The sequence below is a fragment of the Notolabrus celidotus genome, chromosome 20 (genome assembly GCF_009762535.1).
Source record: "Notolabrus celidotus isolate fNotCel1 chromosome 20, fNotCel1.pri, whole genome shotgun sequence".
Taxonomy (NCBI): domain Eukaryota; kingdom Metazoa; phylum Chordata; class Actinopteri; order Labriformes; family Labridae; genus Notolabrus; species Notolabrus celidotus.
The window spans coordinates 13,160,604-13,182,584 of NC_048291.1; the positions used below are offsets into that span (position 1 = coordinate 13,160,604).

General features: G+C 39.5%; 2 protein-coding genes across 3 annotated transcripts in view; one reads left to right on the forward strand and one right to left on the reverse strand.

The window, feature by feature from the left end:
* The window catches only part of LOC117832173 (ras-related protein Rab-26), a 103,880-nt gene that overhangs the window by 78,347 nt on the left and 3,552 nt on the right, over positions 1–21,981 (reverse strand). The gene's annotated exons all lie outside the window — the stretch shown is intronic.
* LOC117832172 (cilia- and flagella-associated protein 45-like) lies at positions 12,213–14,216 on the forward strand. Its single transcript, XM_034711179.1, has one exon. It carries the CDS (start codon positions 12,306–12,308, stop codon positions 14,079–14,081), a length of 1,776 nt encoding a protein of 591 aa, XP_034567070.1. The 5' UTR covers positions 12,213–12,305; the 3' UTR covers positions 14,082–14,216.

The window sequence follows — 21,981 nt, forward strand, 5'->3', positions numbered from 1 at the left end:
TATTGCATGAATTCTGTGTAATTCTAAATAAAAGCTTTTGATACTTATGCAATGCTTCTAATTGTATTTCATTATACCATAGAAGCATCTGACAAAAACACCTAAAAACCCTGAAACAGCAGACTTTGTGAAAATGTAATATTTGTGTCATTCTCAAAACTTTTGGCCATGACCGTACACTCACCAAAATCCTGATACCCTTAGCGCCTTACTGGCCTGGTTTGTGTCTGCAGTAGTGGCTCAATGTGCAGTTTTTTCAGTTGTATTCTTTTTAGTGTGGATCTCACTTTGTCATTTGCATTTCAGTATTGCTACATTTCTGCTGTTAAAGCATTTGTTTAGGACATCATTCATTATGCAGAACTCAACCCATGAATTAATGTCTGAATGTTCCAAAAGATCACCCCTCCCCCGATGAAAATCTTTTGGGCTGTACTTTCTAGTGTGTGATAAATATTTTGAAAGTCTATGTTTTTATTAAGTTTTGTTTGAGTTTTCCTTTTAGTCTGCTTCTTTGTAATTTAGTTGTGTCATTTCTTTATGATAAGTTCACTGGCTTTTACCAGTGCAGCTGTGAAATTAGTTTGAGACTGAATGTGAAAAAATCAATGGTACTCATTATGTGCTTCATTTGACCAGCTAGGGTCTGGATTTCAGTGAGACTCATCATTACTTCCTGAAGACGAATTAAAAATGTGTTATGCCTGTTAACTCCTGCTTCTCAAATATCTTTGTCAAGGAATGTCCATTTCCCCCCGTTGTATGTTTTATCTTGACATCATTTGGGTCCAGTGATGTTTTCATATTCCTATAATTCACTTCCCACCTCTTTCATGCTCTGATTAATTATTCATTCTGCTCCTCGGGGCTCGACTCTCCAGATCCCCGTGACATTAGGACAGCAGGTGGCAAAGCGGCTTGTCATTAATTACAAACACCTCCCTGGGCAGAAGTGAACCCCTCATCACCCCCCACCCCCTCCCAATACACACACAAAGATTTACACATGCACACATTCACTTACTCACTTGTACATCCATTGGAGTAAAGCAGAATGCTTGACCAATTTTAATTTAGTAACGGCTGCAGCTTGTATGACAACACAACAGGCAGCTTATCCCCAATTAAAAAAAACAGACAGACAACCATTACGACTAAATGGATTTAGACAGAGACTACATAGACATGCAAATACACATGTTTTTATGCTCCAGCTGTGGCTCTGGGTTTCACTGTAGTTTAATTTCATCATTATTTAATTCAAATTTTGAGCAGGAGAAACATTACTGCCTGTTGATGGCATGATCAAGCTTGGCACTTTAATTGCACCCACTCAGTGAAGGCAGGCAGACAGGCTGGCAAAGCAGGAAGGTGGACACTGGAGAGTCTGTCAGCCATCCCTCTGCTCACCAGTTAAAAATAACAAAATAAAAACCTATATCACCCGGTAGAAGACAGATGCATAAAGATTGGGGACTGTGACGAGCACGATGTTGGAGGAAGAATCAAAGAGGAGCCGAAGCGTCCAGAGAAGAAGATGTAATCACAGAGTCACACAGCTTGATCATGTTGATGGGTCCGTTATCGTCTGCTTTCATGCCAGAGCTGCGTCTCTGCCTGCTGTCTGATTTCCTCCTCTTTTAATTAGTTGCTCTTTTAAATGTGAAAAACAGACACTCATAGATTCATATGATTTTTGCAGGTTTGATCTTCTTAAATCCTCTGTAGAAGTGTATTAAAAGATTAAAAAAGTCTATTTTCAAAAATGTGCAACGAAGCAAAGGTTTACCAGGGATGCACAAAATGGGAATACTTTGTTATTTTGAAAACTAAACTTTTATTCCATTCCAAGAATAAACGTACTTTCATTTATTTATCAACAAGCCGACACAGTGGATGGGGATATGCAGCCATCCATTACATGGAAGTAGAAAAGCATAGCTGCAACAAGTTGACGAGAGAATAGGAATGGTGTAGATGTTTTTCACAGTTTCAGAGGAAGAAAGCACGATTGCACTTTGGAAAAAAGTTCATAAGTTTTCATACAACACATTTTTAAGTCACCTGGAAGGTTGTCATTGCAATGAAAATGTTTTATGGAATACGAAGCAGCAGTAGCAACACCGAGCATTAGCACTAAATAAAGACAAGTGTGGCAGTGCTGATTTGAGTAACCCAAAGCTAAAGCAATTACAGACGAAATCACTGAATTTAAAGCACTTGGTGATCAACCTTTTTACCAGGTGAAAGACTGAGGATCTTACCAGCTAATGACATATTTACAACAGTAACCCAATTTGCCACTAAACAGATGCCTTCACTGTCTAATCATCGACACGTGGACTTTCAACATTAGTTCAGTCAGTCGGCATAGTTTGACGACCCAGTGGATGGATCAAGACTAATTTAAACCCAGTTTCACAGGAGCAGCAAGAGTTCAGGGAGAGGAATTCTAATATACACCACACAATGAATTAATTGTTAAGTTGGCAGGCAGTGTTGAAGCGTACAGTCACACCTCTCCTGCATCCTCCTCAGCATTAGAAACACTCATCACTGTCAATAATTAGAAAGACACTGACAAAAAACTCTGTCAGCATCCTTTCCAAAGCCACAGCAGCACGCTCCCTGTCATCAGCTTGATTTTGCTGCCTGCTGATCATCAGTGTCAACACAAAAAGCTGCACAATCAGCTTCATTTCTGCACAAAAGAGAAATCAACCTCTGGGCATTCAACTGAAAAGAAGCAACATAAGGAACAAAAGTATGCAAATGCTCTCACACTAGAGTGCATCTAGTTTTTTCGCCTCCAAATGAGTCGTGGTAATTGCGTTATGACTAACATCTACTTGTTGATTGAGTCATGTACTCAGGAACATGCTGTCTGAAGATGGTGAACTCAAGCTCCCAGGAACAAAGAGGTTTCAGCTATGGAACAAATACTTCAAAATGCAGTGTGTACAACAATAACATCAAACGTCAGCCGTGATGTTACTGTACAAGAGACTGAAGGCCAAAGCAACACAGTGCATATGATGTACCAGTACGCACAAACATTGTTTGCACAGATATGACTGAGTCTTTTACAATCAGAGATGAAAGAGATGCATATCATGCATTTTGTACATCAGAGAGTAATTGCTTTTTTTCCTCAGTATAAGTTGACCTGTTGAATATTTTCTATAAGATATCATATAACAACAAAAAAAAGTCTGCCAACTTTCCTTCCGTGACTAAAATGTCAGGTGGTGTATCTTGCCAAAAGTTTAAAACCCCTAAAAAGTTTTAAATAGCAGTCTGCTGAAGGATTATCCAGATCCTTTAAACGGGTTAAATTAGCACTGACATTTCATGTAATTGCTGAATGAGTAGAACTGTAAACACAATCATGCTCCTCAAAATGATTGAAGTATGTTAATAGAAAGTACTCATAACATCAAGAACTCGGATTACAAACTAACATTCAGAGCTGAGCACAAATGCATTGAACCCTTGGTTAGATGTGAGTTGCCTTTCTGTTGTTTCTACCAAACATAACCAAGGTTAAACAAATGTTACGTGCAGTAAAGTTGTGTACAAATTCATGTCGTCTGAAAGTTGCTCCCCCATACACTGCCCTGCTGCCCAGAAGTGCATGAGGGGGGGGGGGGGGGGGGCAAGCTACTGTTACTGCGAATTTGAGTCAGATTATTCTGCATAAGGTGAATCCCTTGCACACATGGATAGTGAATTAACTGTGTCCTTTTAGGTTTTAATGCATCAGGAATGCAGGACCCAAGTCTAGCAACATCAGTTTACAGCAGCTGCTAGATAAATGGAATGGAATAAAAAGGTGCAATATTTCTGATTTTACCCATTCTGCTTAAAAAGCCTGTTCTTCTCAGTATGAATGAGTACAAGCCAGCTTTCAATTCAGACTAAAAACTTTTTTTTTACCCTGGCTGTAAACATGTTTATTTCAGCTGTAAAGATTGGCATTTTAACATGGGTGTTAATAGAGATTCCTTGGCTTTTGGAGCCATCTAAGTGCAGATGTTAGCGCTTCCACTTAGGCTTCATTTTTTTTTAAGTAATGGATGTTGCCACTAGATAAGACAGAAACAATGTTGGAATAACCTTCAGCTGTAAAGTTACATTTGTAAGTGGACATTTACATAAACACAAGTGACAATGCTGGTTTCATTTTCCAGCAGGACTCAGCGGCTGCCTACTTTGCCAAAACTACTACCAAATGGTTTGCTGACCATCATATCTCTGTGCTTGACTGGCCAGCCAACTCACCCAACCTGAACCCCATGGAGAATCTATGGGGTGTTTGTCAAGAGGAAGATGATAAATATCCAAGCCAAAAATGCAGACCAGAAGGAGGCAGCTTTCAAAGCAATCTAGACTTCAACCACGTCATCAGAGCGAAAGGCTGATTGCCTCCCAACCAGGCCCCAATGATGCAGTGATTGGTCGCAAAGAAGCCCCAACCAAGTATTTTGTGTACAAACATACACACCTGATTTTCTAACATTTTTTAGCCTCACTTGTATTTATGGCATTAACAGTACATCAATCTGATAATGACTTTCTTAGTTCCCCCTTTCTTCCAGTTTGAAACCCTCTGACTGAAGTCCTAGAGTGATATCCCACACCTACCTATGACTAGGACACCACTAATCATGAGTGCATTAACCTCAGAATAACCCCATGACTAAGTTCTTTGTATCACACAGTGATCTGGTACAAGCTGTTCATGCATTTATTTCAGCCCATTTAGTCTACTACAGTTCTCTGTGCACGAAAGTCACCAAAGTATCCCTATTTTCCTGCAGCTTGCCAGGTCCAAAAGAAGGGACTGTATCACACCTATCTTAGCATATTTTCAGATTTTGCAATGACAAAAGTTTGTTTTCAGCATCATATTTAAAATCCTTGTGATGTGAATCATATTTATACTCTATATGTTTCTGAACTTTACATAACCATTGCATAATGAAACTCTCACATATGATCAATTAGCTATTGCAGCTGTATTTCAAACACAACACACAACAGTCAACAGTATGCTCTCAGTTATCAGAGTGTTTCTCCTTGCAGCTTATTTGCCAATCCTTTTTCTCACTGGGGCAGATAAGTTCCGAGCTTTACAGCAAAACATCCTGCATTTGAACACATCGCCTGCATCCAATCACACAGTGACAGTGCCAGTGCCAGTTTTCACAACTGCTTTTTTGCCTCCGGTGAAGTCTGAGAGACGGATAACACTAAGCCTGGTTCATTAACAGTTCACACATCTGTTGATCATTGTTATCAGTGTGAATAAGTATATTTTGTGTGAACATGTGTGTGTTATTGACAACCTTTTAATGTGCTGCTGAATATGTGACTGAATGGAACTGAAGAGAAACCACTCCGATATCTTAATTCATGGTGGCACGAGAAATGAGAGAGGGATTCATTTTTATATGAGAGATTATAATACTGTCGTCGAGGAAACAAACTTTTTTTTTTGAGCTTTTTCAGATAAGCATCAAAATTAAATGTCATCTCTTCCTGATCCTCGCCCCTGTCAGACTGCAGGCTCAACTAAGATCAGTGGATTGACTATCTGGCACATTTTCACCCCATTTAGACACTAAGCTGTTATCAATGTTATTGACCACAATACCAGGGCTCGGTCCTCCAGTGCAACCACAAAACACTGTTTACCACAGGTTCACAAAACCCCAGAAAACATCATACTTCTCTGATGAACTGCATGTCGAGGTGGGATGATTGGCTTAGCATTATGGGGGTCAGAGGTCAGACAGGAAATCAATTTTTACAGCTTTAATTTCAGCTGGTATGACAAAGGACATCAAAACACATTAAGCTTCAGACTTAGAGACATGTGTTGCCTCCTTTAAAAGCAAACCCTGTTTTTGGCATGATCACATACAGTGAACATTATGGCAAGGATCCCTAACATTCAGTTATTTAGGAGTTTAGAGCAAAATATAAACTCATTGAGAATAATAACCTAACTAACAACATCATATGCACATAAAAATGTTAATGTAGAAAAATATGTTAATGTAAACAAAAGTGTAGCATCAGAATTCTTTAAAAAAAAAAATCACACAGATTCATCTCAAGGTTTGAGGATTTATATTGACTACCAGTTATTCTCTTTTTCATGTTTTCACAATGCAAGTTACGGCAAAGTATTTTTCTTACATCACCTGACTGAAATCAGATCTTGAAGCATATCATTGCCATTTAAGAAGAGGTCAATATTCAGGAATTTAATGAAAAATCAAATTACATTTTCCAACAATGGTATTATGGTTTTAAATTTACATAAATAAATGCCTGGAGAGGCTGGACAGTGGTGCTGTGGTTAGCGCTGTAGCCTCACAGATCGAATCTCCATCCATGCATGTGCCTTTCTGTGAAGAATTTGCATGTTCTCCCACGAGCATGCATAGGTTTTCTTCAGATACTAACCCCCATAGTCCAAAGACATGATCATCAGGGTAATTGGTGACTTCAAATTACCCAAAGGTGGGAATGTGAGCATGAATGATTGTTGTCCTCTACATGGTAGCCCTGTGATAGACTGGTGACTGGTCCACGATATACCCTGCCTCTCAATCAGTGACAGTGGGGATAAGCCCCAGCGGTATAGATAACGCATAAACACATGCATCCTGAGGACAGACTGAGATCCAATCACTCAACTACCATAGAGGCGGTCTGGGACACATTTGTTCAAATAGGTCTGACACTGTGTATGCTGATGTATATCTCTGGCAGCAATCATGTGGAATAACAAACCACTCTTCTCATGTATGACTGAATTAATATTTGGTCGATGTCTTCTTCAAATCATAGTATAAATTAACTTCTCTTGTCATTCAAACTTGTAAATACATAGTTTATGCGTTTCAGGGGAGTGTGCATGAAAATGTATACACTTTTTATTCTGTATATAAGACAAACCTATACTGTCAAGAGAAGATGGTGAGACCACTTGAGTTACAGAACTGATTAGAGAGCATGTCGATCAGTTTATAATAAAAAAAAATAGAAACAAATTATTTAAAGAGGAGATGATCAGATATAGATGTCTGTGTGTCATGCTTTCTCACCCACTTAATAAGTCATGTCATACATCCTGTATTTCCATGTCAAGCCAACTATGATACATGCTCTACGTCTCTCCATGCTTTGATTGACATGACAGTTAAATGAAATCCAAGGAGTGGTTCATCATAGCTAATAGAGCACAGTGAGGATACAGATGTTTTAAAATATGTATGTGTGTGTTAATCAGATGGATTATTGTTTTTTAAAGACCCCAGTCTGCAGTTGAGTTTTCAGTTATAGTCCACCACAATGTAGAGGAACACCAGGCTTCATGATTCAACAAAGTTTTATATCATGGTACCTTGGCATTCTTCTTATTTCATACACCAACACACATAAAACATTTTTACAATGCGCCAACCTTGACCTAAAAATTGATCTGAATGTTCTTTTAGTCTTCTCCTGATCAAAGACTGTACTTCATCTCTTTTCATAATCCACCCCTTCTTACAGTATCTTCTCTGTGGTGGCACACTCTGCGCCTCATTAATTCTGAAGTAAATAAAATGCATTATGGAAAAAGCTACACTATTGACATTACACTGGATACCCTTAGAGATGACAGTGTTCATAATTAAAGCACAATGTATGCAGGAGTGTGAACACCTTTATGTCCTTATTATATTCAAGAAGTGATGCAGTATGTATGGAGAGCATGTGAATAATGTTCCTGTGCTATCTTCAAGGTCTCAGACTCTGGCAACCAGGCTGTAATATTTCCAGTTTATTCGAGAGAGAGATTATTCGACATCTCTGACTGACTGAACCTTCTTCTTGTCTCTGCCAAGTTTTCCTCCTTTTTTCACTGACACATATAACACACCAAACATTACCACCATGGACATTACCCCACAGACAAACTCATATTCAAGCAGTCACTGGCACATTACATATTCAGCCATTTTTTATCTAGCAGGTTGTTATGTTCACACTTGAGATCATTAAATACATAAATTATTGTTTGTCACTGCTGCAAAAGAAAATTTCACTTGACAGTTAAGATTACTAAGGCTATTGAAAACATATGCAACTGTGTGCTTTTGCAGGGCCTGTATCAGCATCAGTGAAGAAATAGCAATTCATTTTTCATAACTACAAAAAATTTAATCACTTCGTAAATTAAGAACAGGGTTGTCACTTTTGTGAAAGGAAATCTTCCCATCATCATTATTTGGCTTTGAAAGTTGTTAATTAGAATGAGAATGAGTAAGTGGCCCATGTTTTTGAGTCAAAGGTCAAATATTGTATAGTCTATTTTCAATGCCTCCTCAGGCTACAAACAGAAATGTTCCTGCATGTGAGAATAGTCCCAGAATGTGACTCCACTTCAAGTTATCTTATGAGATGATTTTGCAGATGCCTGATTCATATCCCCCCTCCCCCGCATACATACCAAGTACACCCAAAATAACATCAGAGGGACACGGAGTCTGAATCAAAGGGGTAGTCTGTTACGAGTAAGAGCCTGTTGCTGTGCTTAAAAATGGAAACTTGGATTCATATGCTCCAGCCCCATTAGTGAGGTGTGAAACTTCAGGTTTTACCTGTGACACGAAGGGGTCAGGACGTTAACTGGAGGGTAAAGGGGAACAAGTAGGGAGACCGCTCAGGAGAGTAGTGGAGCTAGAGGTGAAGGGTACTAGAAGACAGAGCATCTGCTGCAGGTAACTAAATGTGACTAAATGATTAATGACACTACGAATACGTAAGGGATCATTTATACCTGTAATGTAGACCCCTCCGCTTCGCGTCAGTGTCTTGTCTCCCCCTGTCGGGATTCTTTTTCCCATAACAACCTGCTAACCATACATTATCCCGCTTATTACCCGGCCACTAACTTAAAATACAAACATGTTGTCAAAAACATTGATTAAAATATCATTTTATTGATTTAAAATTATTTATGTTTAAAGTTTAAAAAAAAATAATCCCAGTGATTCCATGTCAGTTAGCGTTCCATGGTGATGGATTCTTATCTGCCTGTTAAATGTGAATAATAAATAATAGTCAGTTAAACACATTATTAATAAGGTCATTGTCCAGGGATGTAGCTTTGGTTAATGGCTACTGCTATAATGCTACACCACAGAGATTTAAACAAACAGATGGCGTAGTGTGACGTAGTTTGGCAATTTTTTGATCAAGCATTTGTAATAAAAATGTATACAGTAATATGTAACCAGCACAGGCATGATGATGTTAAACTGTAAGGAGGACTGAAGGCTGGTGCTGCTAGATCTGCTAACATTAGTCACATACAGCAAAGCAATTAGACATTGTTGTGTTAAGTTTGCACAATGGTATAACATATGATCACTTGTGTAAATGAAGCACTGAGGGTGTTGATATATTCATAGCATAAAGTTAAAATGACCTGCAGTCAATAGGATGGAGGAGTAATCTGGTGATGAGCATACCTGCATTCTGTGTTTCAGTAATCACACGCCTTTAAAGACTATCTTTTTGTGCTCGCCATCTTCTGACATTTCTAATGTGTCTGCTGCTTTGATAAAACTTATTTAAAAAAAGGCATCACAACTCTGCAGCAGCTGTTGGTTATCTTATCTTGCTTTTGTACAACTTTACTCTCTAATCTCTCTATCTTTTATCTCACTGGTGCTGTAGCGGTGAGTAACGGCTTGCCTCAGTCATAAGGGGTACACCTGCTTTACTGATAGGTGGTGTTGTGCTGTTGTATTGAAAATTGGTATTTAATTACTAAACCTTGAATATCAGACAGTTCCACTTTTTTCAGATGTTCAGTATATGTAAATCATGTCTTACATTGGGGTCAATACATTATATCAATAAAACCCTATTAACTGCTGGTGTTTGATAAACAGACATGAGATCACCATATTGTTTACAGTAATATTGACACAAATGTCTCCAGCAAAATTTAAATGGCAGCCAAGGTCAAGATCTTGCATACAATACAGACTACAAAACAGGGTAAGATGAATTAGTATGCCAGGTGTGATCTATGTATCTTTAACCTGTCAGGATCATTTCATTGATCACTCCTTGATGAAGTGCTCTAAGTTAATCATTGCAGAGAGAGAGGTGTTGAGTCGATCTGTTGTTGGCTGGAGGGTGGGGTCTGTTGTGACCGACTTTATTGCCAAGTATATGTAACCACCTTTTCATCCTCGGGCGACAAATTATCTGCTACTGGGAAATTTTCAATAATGTGGCGGACATTGCATGCCAATATGAGTGAGTGATTGCAGGGGGGTTCAAGGCCGGTCATGCATCTCAGTCAGAGAGGCTGATACATGAATAAGAATAATAATGATGGTCAAGCATTGAATCTTCAGAACGGCACATGGGAAAAATAGATAAGTTGTTTTTCCACTTGGACTGACCATAATAAGCAGGGTGAGACACACCACAATAAGAGACTTTTGAGAACCTTGGGCGGTTGCCAAGGAGACTGAAAAGTGATGGGGACAGGATGTTTTTAGTTTAACTTGCATTTGCTTCAGGGCCAAAGAAAAGGAAAATAAAAAACTGCTTACTGTGATTAATAATAATTTTCATTTCACCTTAAGGGGATGTAATGTTCAGAAAGAGAAGTAATGTATATTTAATGCAGGATTTTATCTTTTAGTTTTAGTTTTAAACTAAGAGCTCCATCACTACACATGCCTAAACAAGAGTTGAATTTAGACATTACCAAAGAAGAAGAATGACCCTCCCTCTTTCTCAACTGTGTTCATTCTTGTGCTGAATAGAATGTGTTATATGTTATGTATGAAGAATTTTGAATCGAGTCAATCTGATGTAACACCAGACTGGTGAACAGGTCAACAGCTTGCTGTAGTTATGAATAATTGAATAAGAAGATGGTGGTGCACCGGTAGCAGCCTGTAACAGCAGCTCTCGCCGGAGGATTGAATTTTTTCTGATTTATTTTCTCTTAACAACTGCCACAAGATGGACTGAAACCATAGTGGGTTTGCTCCTGTTTTGCCAATGTTTTTAACTCTGCTGTTCACATCTGTGTGTGACAGACTCCACCTGCATCAGTGGTGCTATTGTTAACTCTACAGAACAGCTGTTCGTAGTACAGTGCAGCTATCTGGCAAAAGTCTGATGTTTCCCCAAAGTGCAGAGAAAGAGAAAGTGAAGCCATGGCAGGGAAAAGTGCTGCAGTTGGGGAAGATACTTCAAATCATGTACGTTTGGCAAACTGAGGGCTCAGAAAATATAACTTTATGTAGTTGGACAAAAGCAGTATTTCCTGTGACAAGTTCCTCTGACAACAACCGCCATTGGAGGTTGGCCACTATGGTTAGAAACTATCTGATCTTTACCTCAGAGGAGGAAATGGCAGCTGTGGTCAGTCAGTCTTCTCTCAATAGGTAGGTTGGCAATTTGATCCCAAGTCCCAAATTCCACATGCCGAAGTGTCCTTGGGCACTCTAGTCTTGAACCCTAAAAACTACCCACGGTGGTTATGTCTGCTGTGTGAATGGGATTAATTAAAACTGACAAGCGCTTTACGTAGCAGCCTCTGGCAACAGTGAATGAGTATAGTTTGGAAGGGTGAATGTGACACGTAATGCAAAAGCTTGAACGCAGTCATAGCAACACTAACCTGTAACACATACTGCAGTTAAACTAACAAGGAGAGGAGCTGAACAGAAATTGTTACCACAACGGATGTGTCAGTTAGCTAAGCAGCTAGCAATGTTTAAGCTTGACAACCATCCCATTGTCTACCATGCTTGATGGTCATGTTTCACTCAAAATATTTTGTAAGATTCGAGAGTTGTGGTTGTTTGTGAATGTAATCTTTTCTTTACATGCAATAAGAACAAATCTGGTAATGTAAGTCATCATGTGTGGGGTCCCTCATATTTCAAAATTCTTGAAGATTTTAAAAATCTTTCAGGGGGCCAGCCTTAGTTTACATCTACCCCTAGCAGCTCTACCCATAATCATACTGTGGTGCCCTGTAGAAAAGGGTGACTGTAGAGAACAAAATGGAATGTGAATGTCACAGGAGCAAATGGACAAACAGCCAACGGAATGTGATGTCACAGCATTAACAAAATCTTAAATTCAAAATAAAATAAAACAAATATATTAAGAGTGTACTCTGTCACTGAAACTAACTTACAGCAGACAAGTTTGTTGATTCACCATTTTTTTGTTTTCTCCTGCACTGAACACAAAAACCTGCAATGATGAGACGGGGAACCAGCCGCACTTCTCCAGCAAGCAGCTCCAGTGCATACCGTTACCGCACACGAGCTGCAACCTGTCAGGTGGATGAATCCTTGTTTTCAACCCCAAAACTGAAGAACAAATATGAAAACTCAACATTCAAGGTCATGACCAAAGAGAGGGAGACTGTTCTGATTATCACCAAAGACCAAATTCGCAGTCTCACGGTTCCAAAGGAACGTTCACAAGAGCCGTTACACCTGTCATCATCTCAGGTGCAGCGAATCCTCTCATCCTCACGGGTTCTCACAAAGACAGAGAATGAGGCCCAGAGGCAGGCTTATCAGAAGAAGAAAGACGAGGAAATCACAGCTGCAGAGGTCAGGAAGCAACAAATCATAGAGCTGGACCTACTTCGTAAGCAGAAAAAGCCACAGACTCAAGAGGTGATTGCAGCCCGTGACCGAACTCGGAGGTTTCTGGAGCAGGCCAACGAGCTGCGGATGGAGCAAGATGAGGATATCAAGAAGGTCAATAGGGTCATCCTGGAGGCTCAGTGTCAGGCCAAACGTGAGATCCAAATCAATGAGAAAAAAAAGATCCAAGCGGAGATGGCAGAGAAGGAGAAGCATCTCGATACCATGATGGAGATGGAGCGACGTAAAGCCGTGGGGGCCATGGAGAAGATTTGTGAGCTCCACAAACAGAAGCTGAAGAATGGGATGCTGCAAATTTGCAGTCAAATTCAGCAGCGTCGAGAGGATAAGAAATTTGTGAATGAGATGAAGATGCTGGAGAACGATCTGACTCGAGAGGAGCAGGAGAAAATGAAGCAGGAAGACCTCATGGCCCAGCAAAAAAAGAGGGAGGATCAACAGCGTTTTCGGAAGGAGATTACAAGAATCAATGCTGAGACCATGTTGGCCAAAAAGCAGAGGATAGAAGAGGAGAAGCTGGCTGACGTGAGAGATAAAGAGTACATCGCAATGAAACTGAAGCAGGAGGCAGAACAAGCTGCAGAGCAAAGCCGCATCAAGAAATCCAAAGAGAAGGAGATTGCTAAGTTGTTGGCTCAGCAAAAAAAATCAAAAGACAAGAAGGCGCAGCAGGATGAGGTCTATGCACGAATAGTCAAGGAAATGAAGGACAGAGAATGGAGGAGAAAAGAGAAAGAACTGGCTGAGAAGAAAGCACAAGCAAAAGCCATGATGCGTTCAGCTCAATTGGAGCACCAACGCTCCAAAGAGCAACAAATGCTTATCGAGGTTGGGCGTCAGAGGATGGAGTTTGATAAGGTGATGAGTGTGCAACAAGATGTCGCCATTAAACTGCAGGAGAAGGAGGAGCAGCAGCATCTCAAAGCACAGCATTATAAAGAGGCACTGCAGCGTCAGCTAAAAGAGCGGGAGTCTTTAGGCAAAACTCAACGCAAAGAAGTCTTTAAGGGGGTTGATAAGGAGATTGAAGAAGCCCACCAGAGACAAATGTGCCTTGATATGATGAAAGAAAAGAAGCTAAATGCCTTCAAGGCTACAGGAGTCTCTGACAAATACTATGCTGTGGTACATAGGAAAATCTTTGACAGGAAGGCAGTAGTCAACAAAGCTGGAACAGAAGAGAAACAGCTGAAGGCCCAGTGGCAGATGATGCTCTCAGGCCTACAGGCTCAAGGTAACCTGCAACAGACAACCTGCCTCTCACCTGTACCGGCCATCTCTCTTGCATCAGCCTGCACTTCTCAACTACAGTCCCCTCCCAGCCACCTTGTTTGTCCAACCTCTCTCTCCCTCTAACCTCGCTTTCCTCCCTCATTCTTTCTCTGTTGTTGCTTCAGACACAGGTTTAATCCTGGTGATCTGTTTTGCCCAACAGTTCATTGCATTAAAAAACAAACAACAAAAAAAAGACAAAATAGAGCATTAAAAAATAAAAACAAAAATGTGTTTACTGATGTTTTCATTTTTAAAAGTGTATTCAACATGTGTTTCTGTTTTAAATGTGATCCGTAAAGAAATATGATATCAGATGAAATGGTGGCTGTCATCCCCATATAGCACGTTTCTACACTGACGTTCACACCAAACCACATGACTTGTCTTTCTTCATCTTTACCTGATGCTTGTTAGTTTATTTAGAGTTGATAGACCTTTTTATACTTTAACCAGTCTACCAACTGTTTATCATAACCCAGTTCAAGGTGTGATTTTTAAGCCTCTGTAATGTGGCGTAATGGCATAATGGTGAGAGCAAACTGTCCCTCTGCTGTGCCAGCATCAGAGGTGGTACTGGAAGCATTACAGGGCGACTCTGTGAGCCAGAGTGTGTATGCATGTGGTGCTCCCACTTTGTGTTTACATCTCATGCCTATGCAGCGCAACAACACAATGTGAAATAACACACCAATATTTCAGTGTTGCAGGATCAATTTGCAAGTTAAAAGACGTGGACTTAGAGCTCCATTACTGCGCTCTATCAGAATAACATTATGTAAAGGAATATTGGCTGCCATCTGAAACTGTTGCTGACTCTTTTTAATTTGACAGCTAATAAATCTTAAACTTTCATATATAATCATTTTCCATCTTTTGTCTGAAAACGATCCGCTGACAGACTTTGAATGATATTGATACCGAGCTTAATCCAGTGTCCCTAGCTGCTGAGATCATTCTATTACTGTACGGATGATAAGCAGCAGTTTAAACTGTTAACTCAACCTAAAGCAAACAGTTAAAAACAAGAGGAGGTAGACTGGAGTGGGGATCAGATTATATTCATGACGAATGAAAGGCAGAGGCTCCATGACATGATGCATACAGTATATGCTACTGTAACTGCACAGCTGTGTTTGAGGCTTTTTTTAAATTAACAACACAGTTTCAAATGTTTTCTGTATACATATCACTTTTTTGACATGATGATGTTATCTGTAAGAAGTTTAGATCCTCAGCTATAAGCCTCTGTATTTTAGAGACACAGCACTTACTCTGCTACTAATTTTTCAGTGCTACGCACACTCTGCCACTGGGTTGATGCAACCACAGCAACTCCACCTACTGTGACATCACATTCATACCCTCCATAGACAAATGTGGTGAGCATTGTGTGTGTGGGTATGTTGCCATCTTGTTGCTGTACTGAATTTGAGTGACCTAAGGTGGTCCTCTCTAACCTGACTGAATCACATGCACTCGCACTGTTTTTTTGGAATTTTGATAACTACACAAAAAAATTGTGGATCACCATTTTGATACCAATTATATCTTGACATGAATCCCTCTAACAAATCGTATGGTATTCCCGCCAATAGTCATGGGAATATTTCACTAATTGTCTGGCTGAGCCAAACAGTGATGGTGCAAGATAAAGTCTTTATGCATCACCTGGGGACAATTATTGTTGCATAAGGTGTTATAATTATCCATCTTGTAAATTTTAAAATATTCTACAAGACAAGTGAAAACTGTTACCTGCTGCTGGTGGTGCAAGAGTGAAGGGGAATGGAGTGTAGTCATCAGCTAAGGTTTCCCCTCTGGAAACCATGAATGTCCAGAATTTAATGGATATTTATCCAATAGCTGTTGAGATATTTCAAATGTAGCCAGACCAATGGATTGACATTGCCATAGCTAGAGGTTAAAAATCCCCAATGTTTGATGATGCATTCTGAGATTCCACAGGCATCATTTAGATCCATCTCTCTGAACTAGACAAGCCAATTATTCCGGGTGCAGAGAAGGGAAATCTGTGGTTGTGTAGAGGTGTGTCACTCGGGGCGCAGTCGACATAACTGACAGCTCAGGGGCAGCTCTCTTGTGCTGCTTATCTCCCACAACACTGGATTTACGTCAACTGAGGGGATTGCAGGATATACTTGCCTTCAGTGTCATGAGGTGAGGTAGATCTTTGTGGGAAAAAGAAAGGAGGAAAGGTTGGTTTTCCTGATTGCCTGAGAGGAGGGCTTGTTTAAGTTTTATGAGTTGTGTATAAAATGGAAATTGGCTGCCCCTCTGTGCATATTTGTGCCTCCATGATATGATTTCCTTTTCTCCAGCACTTATTGCCTTTTTTTTGACTTGCAAAAGAATATCCGCCTAAAGCTTTTCAAAATAAGGACATTTCAACCTCCAAAAAAGGATTCATCGACCTCACTGAAGATGATGATATTGTTATTGTGGTAAATAACCTTTGGGACTCATTATGTTTACAAGTTAAATCAATTCCCCATATTTGCTGCTTGTTTTTTACCTTCAGGCTACAACATTTAAAAGAATAAACAGCACCTGTTAAACTATTTCTAACCAGAATGTGATCAAAATGCCAAATAACAAGCTGGGAGGAAAGTGGCAGAAAAAATATGAGCAAACTGAAGTATGATGGATTGAGACAATTACAGCATGGGAAATTGATATCAGTTCCTTAGCGTGTGAAAATGTGATTGCAGTAGACTAAGACGGACAGGCTGACATGTCATATTTCTAGATTCATTGATTGTTAGATTGTTGAGCTGCAGTCAGTGGAGTTCAGCACCATGGACAGCTCCATGGACAGACTGTGGTACTTTTCTCCACTTATATTTTAAAAAACAAGGGAATATTAATATGCAGCTCAGTAAACATAAAAAAAATTCAAAAGGATACCAATCTTTATTGTCTTCTACATTTCTGTGTTTGTTTTTTTAAATGAGCTATAAGCTAGTAATTTGTACTCTCTGCAAATATGTTTCTGGTTTTGTAAAAGACCTCATAATACTCGCTGCTGACATTTTCTGACTTCTTCTGCGGAATAAAAACCTCTTCTCTGGATCAGTAGTTAGGAATATTACAATTATTACAAGGAGAAATTACAATTTATGTGCTCACACTGTATAAGCTGATGTCAAGCACAACCGCAGTGTGCTTAAATAGATCTTTCTGACATATCAGCAAAAACTTAAAATAGATGCTTTGTAAAAGTATAATCTGCTGTCTGCCATATGTGCAGGAGCAATCATGAAAAAAAAGTCGTGAAGTTGAGGAATTGGCTCATGGCTCTGCTTTCCCTGTGTGAGAGGATAGGATGCAGTCGGTGGACCAAAATTTCTCAATTCATTGGACCAGTGGGGAGCAGCTGGTCAGGCCATGAGCGCCTCCCAGTACAGTGCACAGCAAACGATGTAGTATCGAGCAGTAATATTGTCCGACTATAAAATCAGCTATTCAAGTCAAAAATCTGGTGGGTCCTTGCCTCAAGTCCCAGTGTCTTTACAGCTTGAGTAAAGTTATCTTCAGTCTCAAAATTAAAATGTTTTTAGGACATTACTGGGCTAGTGTTTTCAGTTTTTTTTTTTTTTTTTAGATATATGGTATTTCTTTAGTTTGATTAAGTGGGCTTGGCCTGAGTGCCACAGACTGAGTGAAAGTTTGAGAGAAAGATGAAATATACATTGTCTGTTTTGTTTTGTTTTGTTTTTCCCTTGGAATAAGTCAAGAGGGTATGAAAGGGGTATGTGGCTTGAAATAATGAGCTTAGAACCACCAACGTGTGCTGTTTAGTTTGGGCCAAAGAAACAGCACGACAGTTCTGTTTTCCTGCCAGCATAAGGGGAAACTAATTAATCTAAAATGACTCTCTGAAAGCATCACAAAGCTTTGAAGTTGTTTCACAGTTTCTTTATTCTTTGCGGCTAGGCATGCCAAAATTCATCACTGGTAATTTTGATTTAATTAGACACCCAGACTGTGCTTTGAATAAGTGTTCTGCCCTCTTGATCTTTTCTGCATCTTGCCACGTTACAACCTGGATTTTTAAATCAACAGTTCAAAAAGTACACAGTTGCTCTACATTCAAGTCTCCTAGAAGGTAATAGGTTGCACCTAACATTCATATCCTTCAACCTAAATATTGCATTTGAGTGTCCATGAATTTCAACCCCAGTAAAAAACACTTATATATGCTGGTAAAACATAACGTGGAAACCTTCAAGGAGCAATACTGAAGCATGGCACTCCATGTACAAACCTATTTAATGACTGTTTCTTATTCTTTAGTATTTCATGTCTCTTGTATGTCCAACTGATGAGTAAATGGAAGAAAGAAAAACCTCTAGGTGTGCAGATCGTCTCCATGCTGCCTGCGTTCTTATCAGAGTTACAGAGATGAATCTGTTCATTTGCTCCCTGAAGAGCCAGACCTTGATAATAAGAAAAGCTTGCAGGAGTCTTCTAATAGGTAATTGCTAGTTATCCTTCAGTGAGTCCAGTGGAGCTACTCCTGATTCATTTTGTAACAGAATTTTAGTCTCCCACAGTCTCCCACAGCCACAGACATGTCTTGTCTGTGAAGCTGGGAAAAGCACAAGTGACATGAGGCGATTTTTTGTATTGCAGTGGAGACAGGAATAGAGACAAAACAAAACATCCTCAGGAAACTTAAATGTCACGTCTGTATGTTTGTGTGTATTCATGCAATTTGCAAAGCCGCATTTCACCTAAACATCAGACTGCAGACTTGAGCACGATGAACACACCAGAAGTCCTTTTCACTCAAAAAAGCTAAATCTTGCCTGAGCTGAAGGAGTTATTGACACCCACCTGATGCCTTTCATATTCTACCTATAGCCTGCAGACCGATGTAAAGAAGGAATAAGAAAACTAAGAGCACTCTGATGTCCAAAGCCAAGAATTTCATGTGCATCAAGTTCAAAGACAAGCTCTGGCCTCTGGTCAATCCTAGTGACCTGCCAGTCATTTAGCACCTACACTGCCATGGCAACTGATGGCCTGGATGCTGTATGTTTGCTTGTGTGCTGAATTCTCTGATTCTCCAGGGCAAAACCTGCTCCAAGATAAAACCTTAAGGTGGTTAATTGAACCTCTTTTTATGCAAATCTAACATTCCTGAGTATTGAGACATGTCTCATAAAAAGAAGGGCTTTAAACTTCAATGCATGCAAGTAATCTAGAGACTTTAATGTGTTAATAGTTTTAAATGTAAATTAATCTCATTATTTTTTTGCTTGAAATGCAAATGAACATGTAAGCCTCATTTAAATCAATTAGCCCTCAATGATTGTATAAAACTGTGATGCAGACTCTGAGCAGATAAAGTGAGACCAGAGCTCGTGTTACAGAGCGGCAGAAAGCAACTAAGTATAATGAACCTCTTTGATGACATGATATAAAACTCGTTGTGGGAATAAAATACACCTAAGTGCTCTGGTCGGGGTGTATACCAACATCTGGCTACAATTTTACAAAGCGCAAACATAGTTGTTTTTGTAGTCCTGTGTTTACATCAATAATGTTGCATAGTGGGTGTATGCATAGTGGTGTGTGGGGTGAGCTGGATGGGCTCAGGTAATTTTGGCTGTGTTGCAGGGATGGATCCAGGGGCAGGTCAAGGTGGCCTAGGCCCCACTTAAAATCTGTCAGCTATGTTGTGCAGGGCTGCTTGCAGCTGGTACCTGTCTTTGCACTACAATGTGGTACATTAAGTCGTTCAACATTTTTTTTAAGGCACATGCAAGTATTTTAAAGCAGTTATTCCTCATGAATTACAGCCTCTGCCATGATTAATGAGGATAAAAAGATAGAGTTTCAGAATAGTAGAAATAAACCCGACCACATGACGTGCTAAATTCATTTATTTTCATTATACAGTGATTTCTCCAATTAGTGTGAGCAGATCTTATTGAACAGAAATGGGTTGAGAAAAAGATGATATAACAAGGTTAAGATCCACATGGAATTAATAAAATTAGCTTTCCTAGCTTTGTTTTGAAACCTTTCTAGTGAGATTTTATAATCAATTGCAATAACCATGGTGCAATCATTCTTGTTTCTGACTCACTGTATTTTAAGCCTAACAAGGCACCCGTGTAGCTCTGTAATCCTGAGAACATGCTGAGGCTTAAATGAGATGAGTCCACAACAAACAAGAGGGGGTAGAAACCATAGCATCTCGCCGCAGCTTTGAAGTGGGAAGCGGATCAAATCCCCATACGAGGCAAATTGCCTCTCTTTCCCACCAACTAGAAGGGATGAAAACTGTCTTTCCTAAAAATAACGATCACTCTCAGTCTCTGTGTATCCTCCATGGGAAGACAAACAAAGATAACCTTCATTTTTTTTCTACTCAACTAAGTCCTGCTCTCAAAAACTTCTCAGAAACAAAGCTTAGAAGATTTATGCAGTCAGATAAAGGGCAACTTAAAATATGTGAGTGTTAACTCTGCCTCAAGAAGTGTGCTTATTACAAGATGCCACAATATAGCTTGATCAATGTTTTGACAAAAATGCCAGAGTATCCTGAGATGAACTTTTCCACTTGCACCAAAAGCAGGACCATTAAACAAGAAGCCATGCAGAATAAAATGGGAGCCTTGAAGATGATAATAAAATTATTCATGTGACACAGCACTGTGAAAAACTGCAATTAAATAATAAGTCAATATGACAAAGAGCAGACCAAGCATTAAACTTTATGAGTTTTGTACTTTTCTCTCTATCAGTAGTAAATGTTTTAGTCAAAGGGAGCTGATGAAGGTCTCTGCCGTGCTGAGATAGGCTTAATGTACACCAGGACTACAGACAGTGTTATAAGAGAGGTTACATAAGTAAATAAATCAACTGCTGATCCACCCACAAACTCATCCAACCCACGCACACACGACCATACAATGGTTAGACATTTTCAAACACACTGTGCCGACCCATGTGAGACTACCTCCCAAGAGTACAAAGGATCTAATGTTGTACTTACACTTTATGTAATGGTGTTAACCTCAGAACTTAAAACAGCTTTTTGAAATAGTTTAATTTACAATGTCAGGTGGAGGAGAAAGGTGGAGGAAAGAGTCAAGATGAACTTTTCAGAAAGCTTTTCCAGTGAGCCGAGAATGGTTCGTCAAGTTACTGACATGCACTTGCTAAAAGCAATGAAGGGAGGTGAGCAGGAGCATGCATCATCTTAATAAGAGACTGAATCAGCGAGCAGATCATCTCTATCAGCATTTAAATATGTTTTTTTTTAAAAGTCAATATTAGTAGCAAAAGCCCACACAAACTAGGGAAAATAGCAGAGGTTATTTAAAGAGGATCTGCATTACATTTGCACATCAAACTATGTTTGCAGGTAATGCAGAGTTCCACGGTATAAGTAAAGAAAGTTATATAAAGACTTCAGTCGTTTAAAAAGGAGCTCAGCAATGTCGGGTTTTAAGATTTCAATCTGCAAAGGGCAAAAAAGCTTCAAGACAGCTGTGAATTCAGTGTCCTCAAAGGCCACTGTCGCCACAGGAACTTCACTAACATTAGGGGTGGACAATAGAGCTTTCAATCTAGATTCTAGCGGCTGGATTTTGCTAATTATTCCCATTTCTACACACTGTTCTTTTTGGAAAATGATGAACACACAAGCAGTAATTTAGCTAACAGTGAGATTGCATTGTTATGCCATAGAGGTTAATGTTGCAGCTATAATTTAGCCAATTACTCTACAGCAATTCCATATAGTCACAAAAGTGTTTGATATTAAATTTGATCCAACAGACCACATGGATAAATAATACTTCCACAAAGTAAACAGACTGTATTTAACATACTTTAGCAGAGCTTACTACAAAACAAGCCAAAATGGGGGTGCACCCCTCAACTAGAGGGTGCTTATTATGCTCATAAAACACTAGTCCCAGTGTAACGCAGTAATTACAAACAG

What these genes read in the sequence shown, in the direction of transcription:
- LOC117832172 (XM_034711179.1), top strand. Translation starts at nt 12,306, where the DNA reads ATGATGAGACGGGGAACCAGCCGCACTTCTCCAGCAAGCAGCTCCAGT.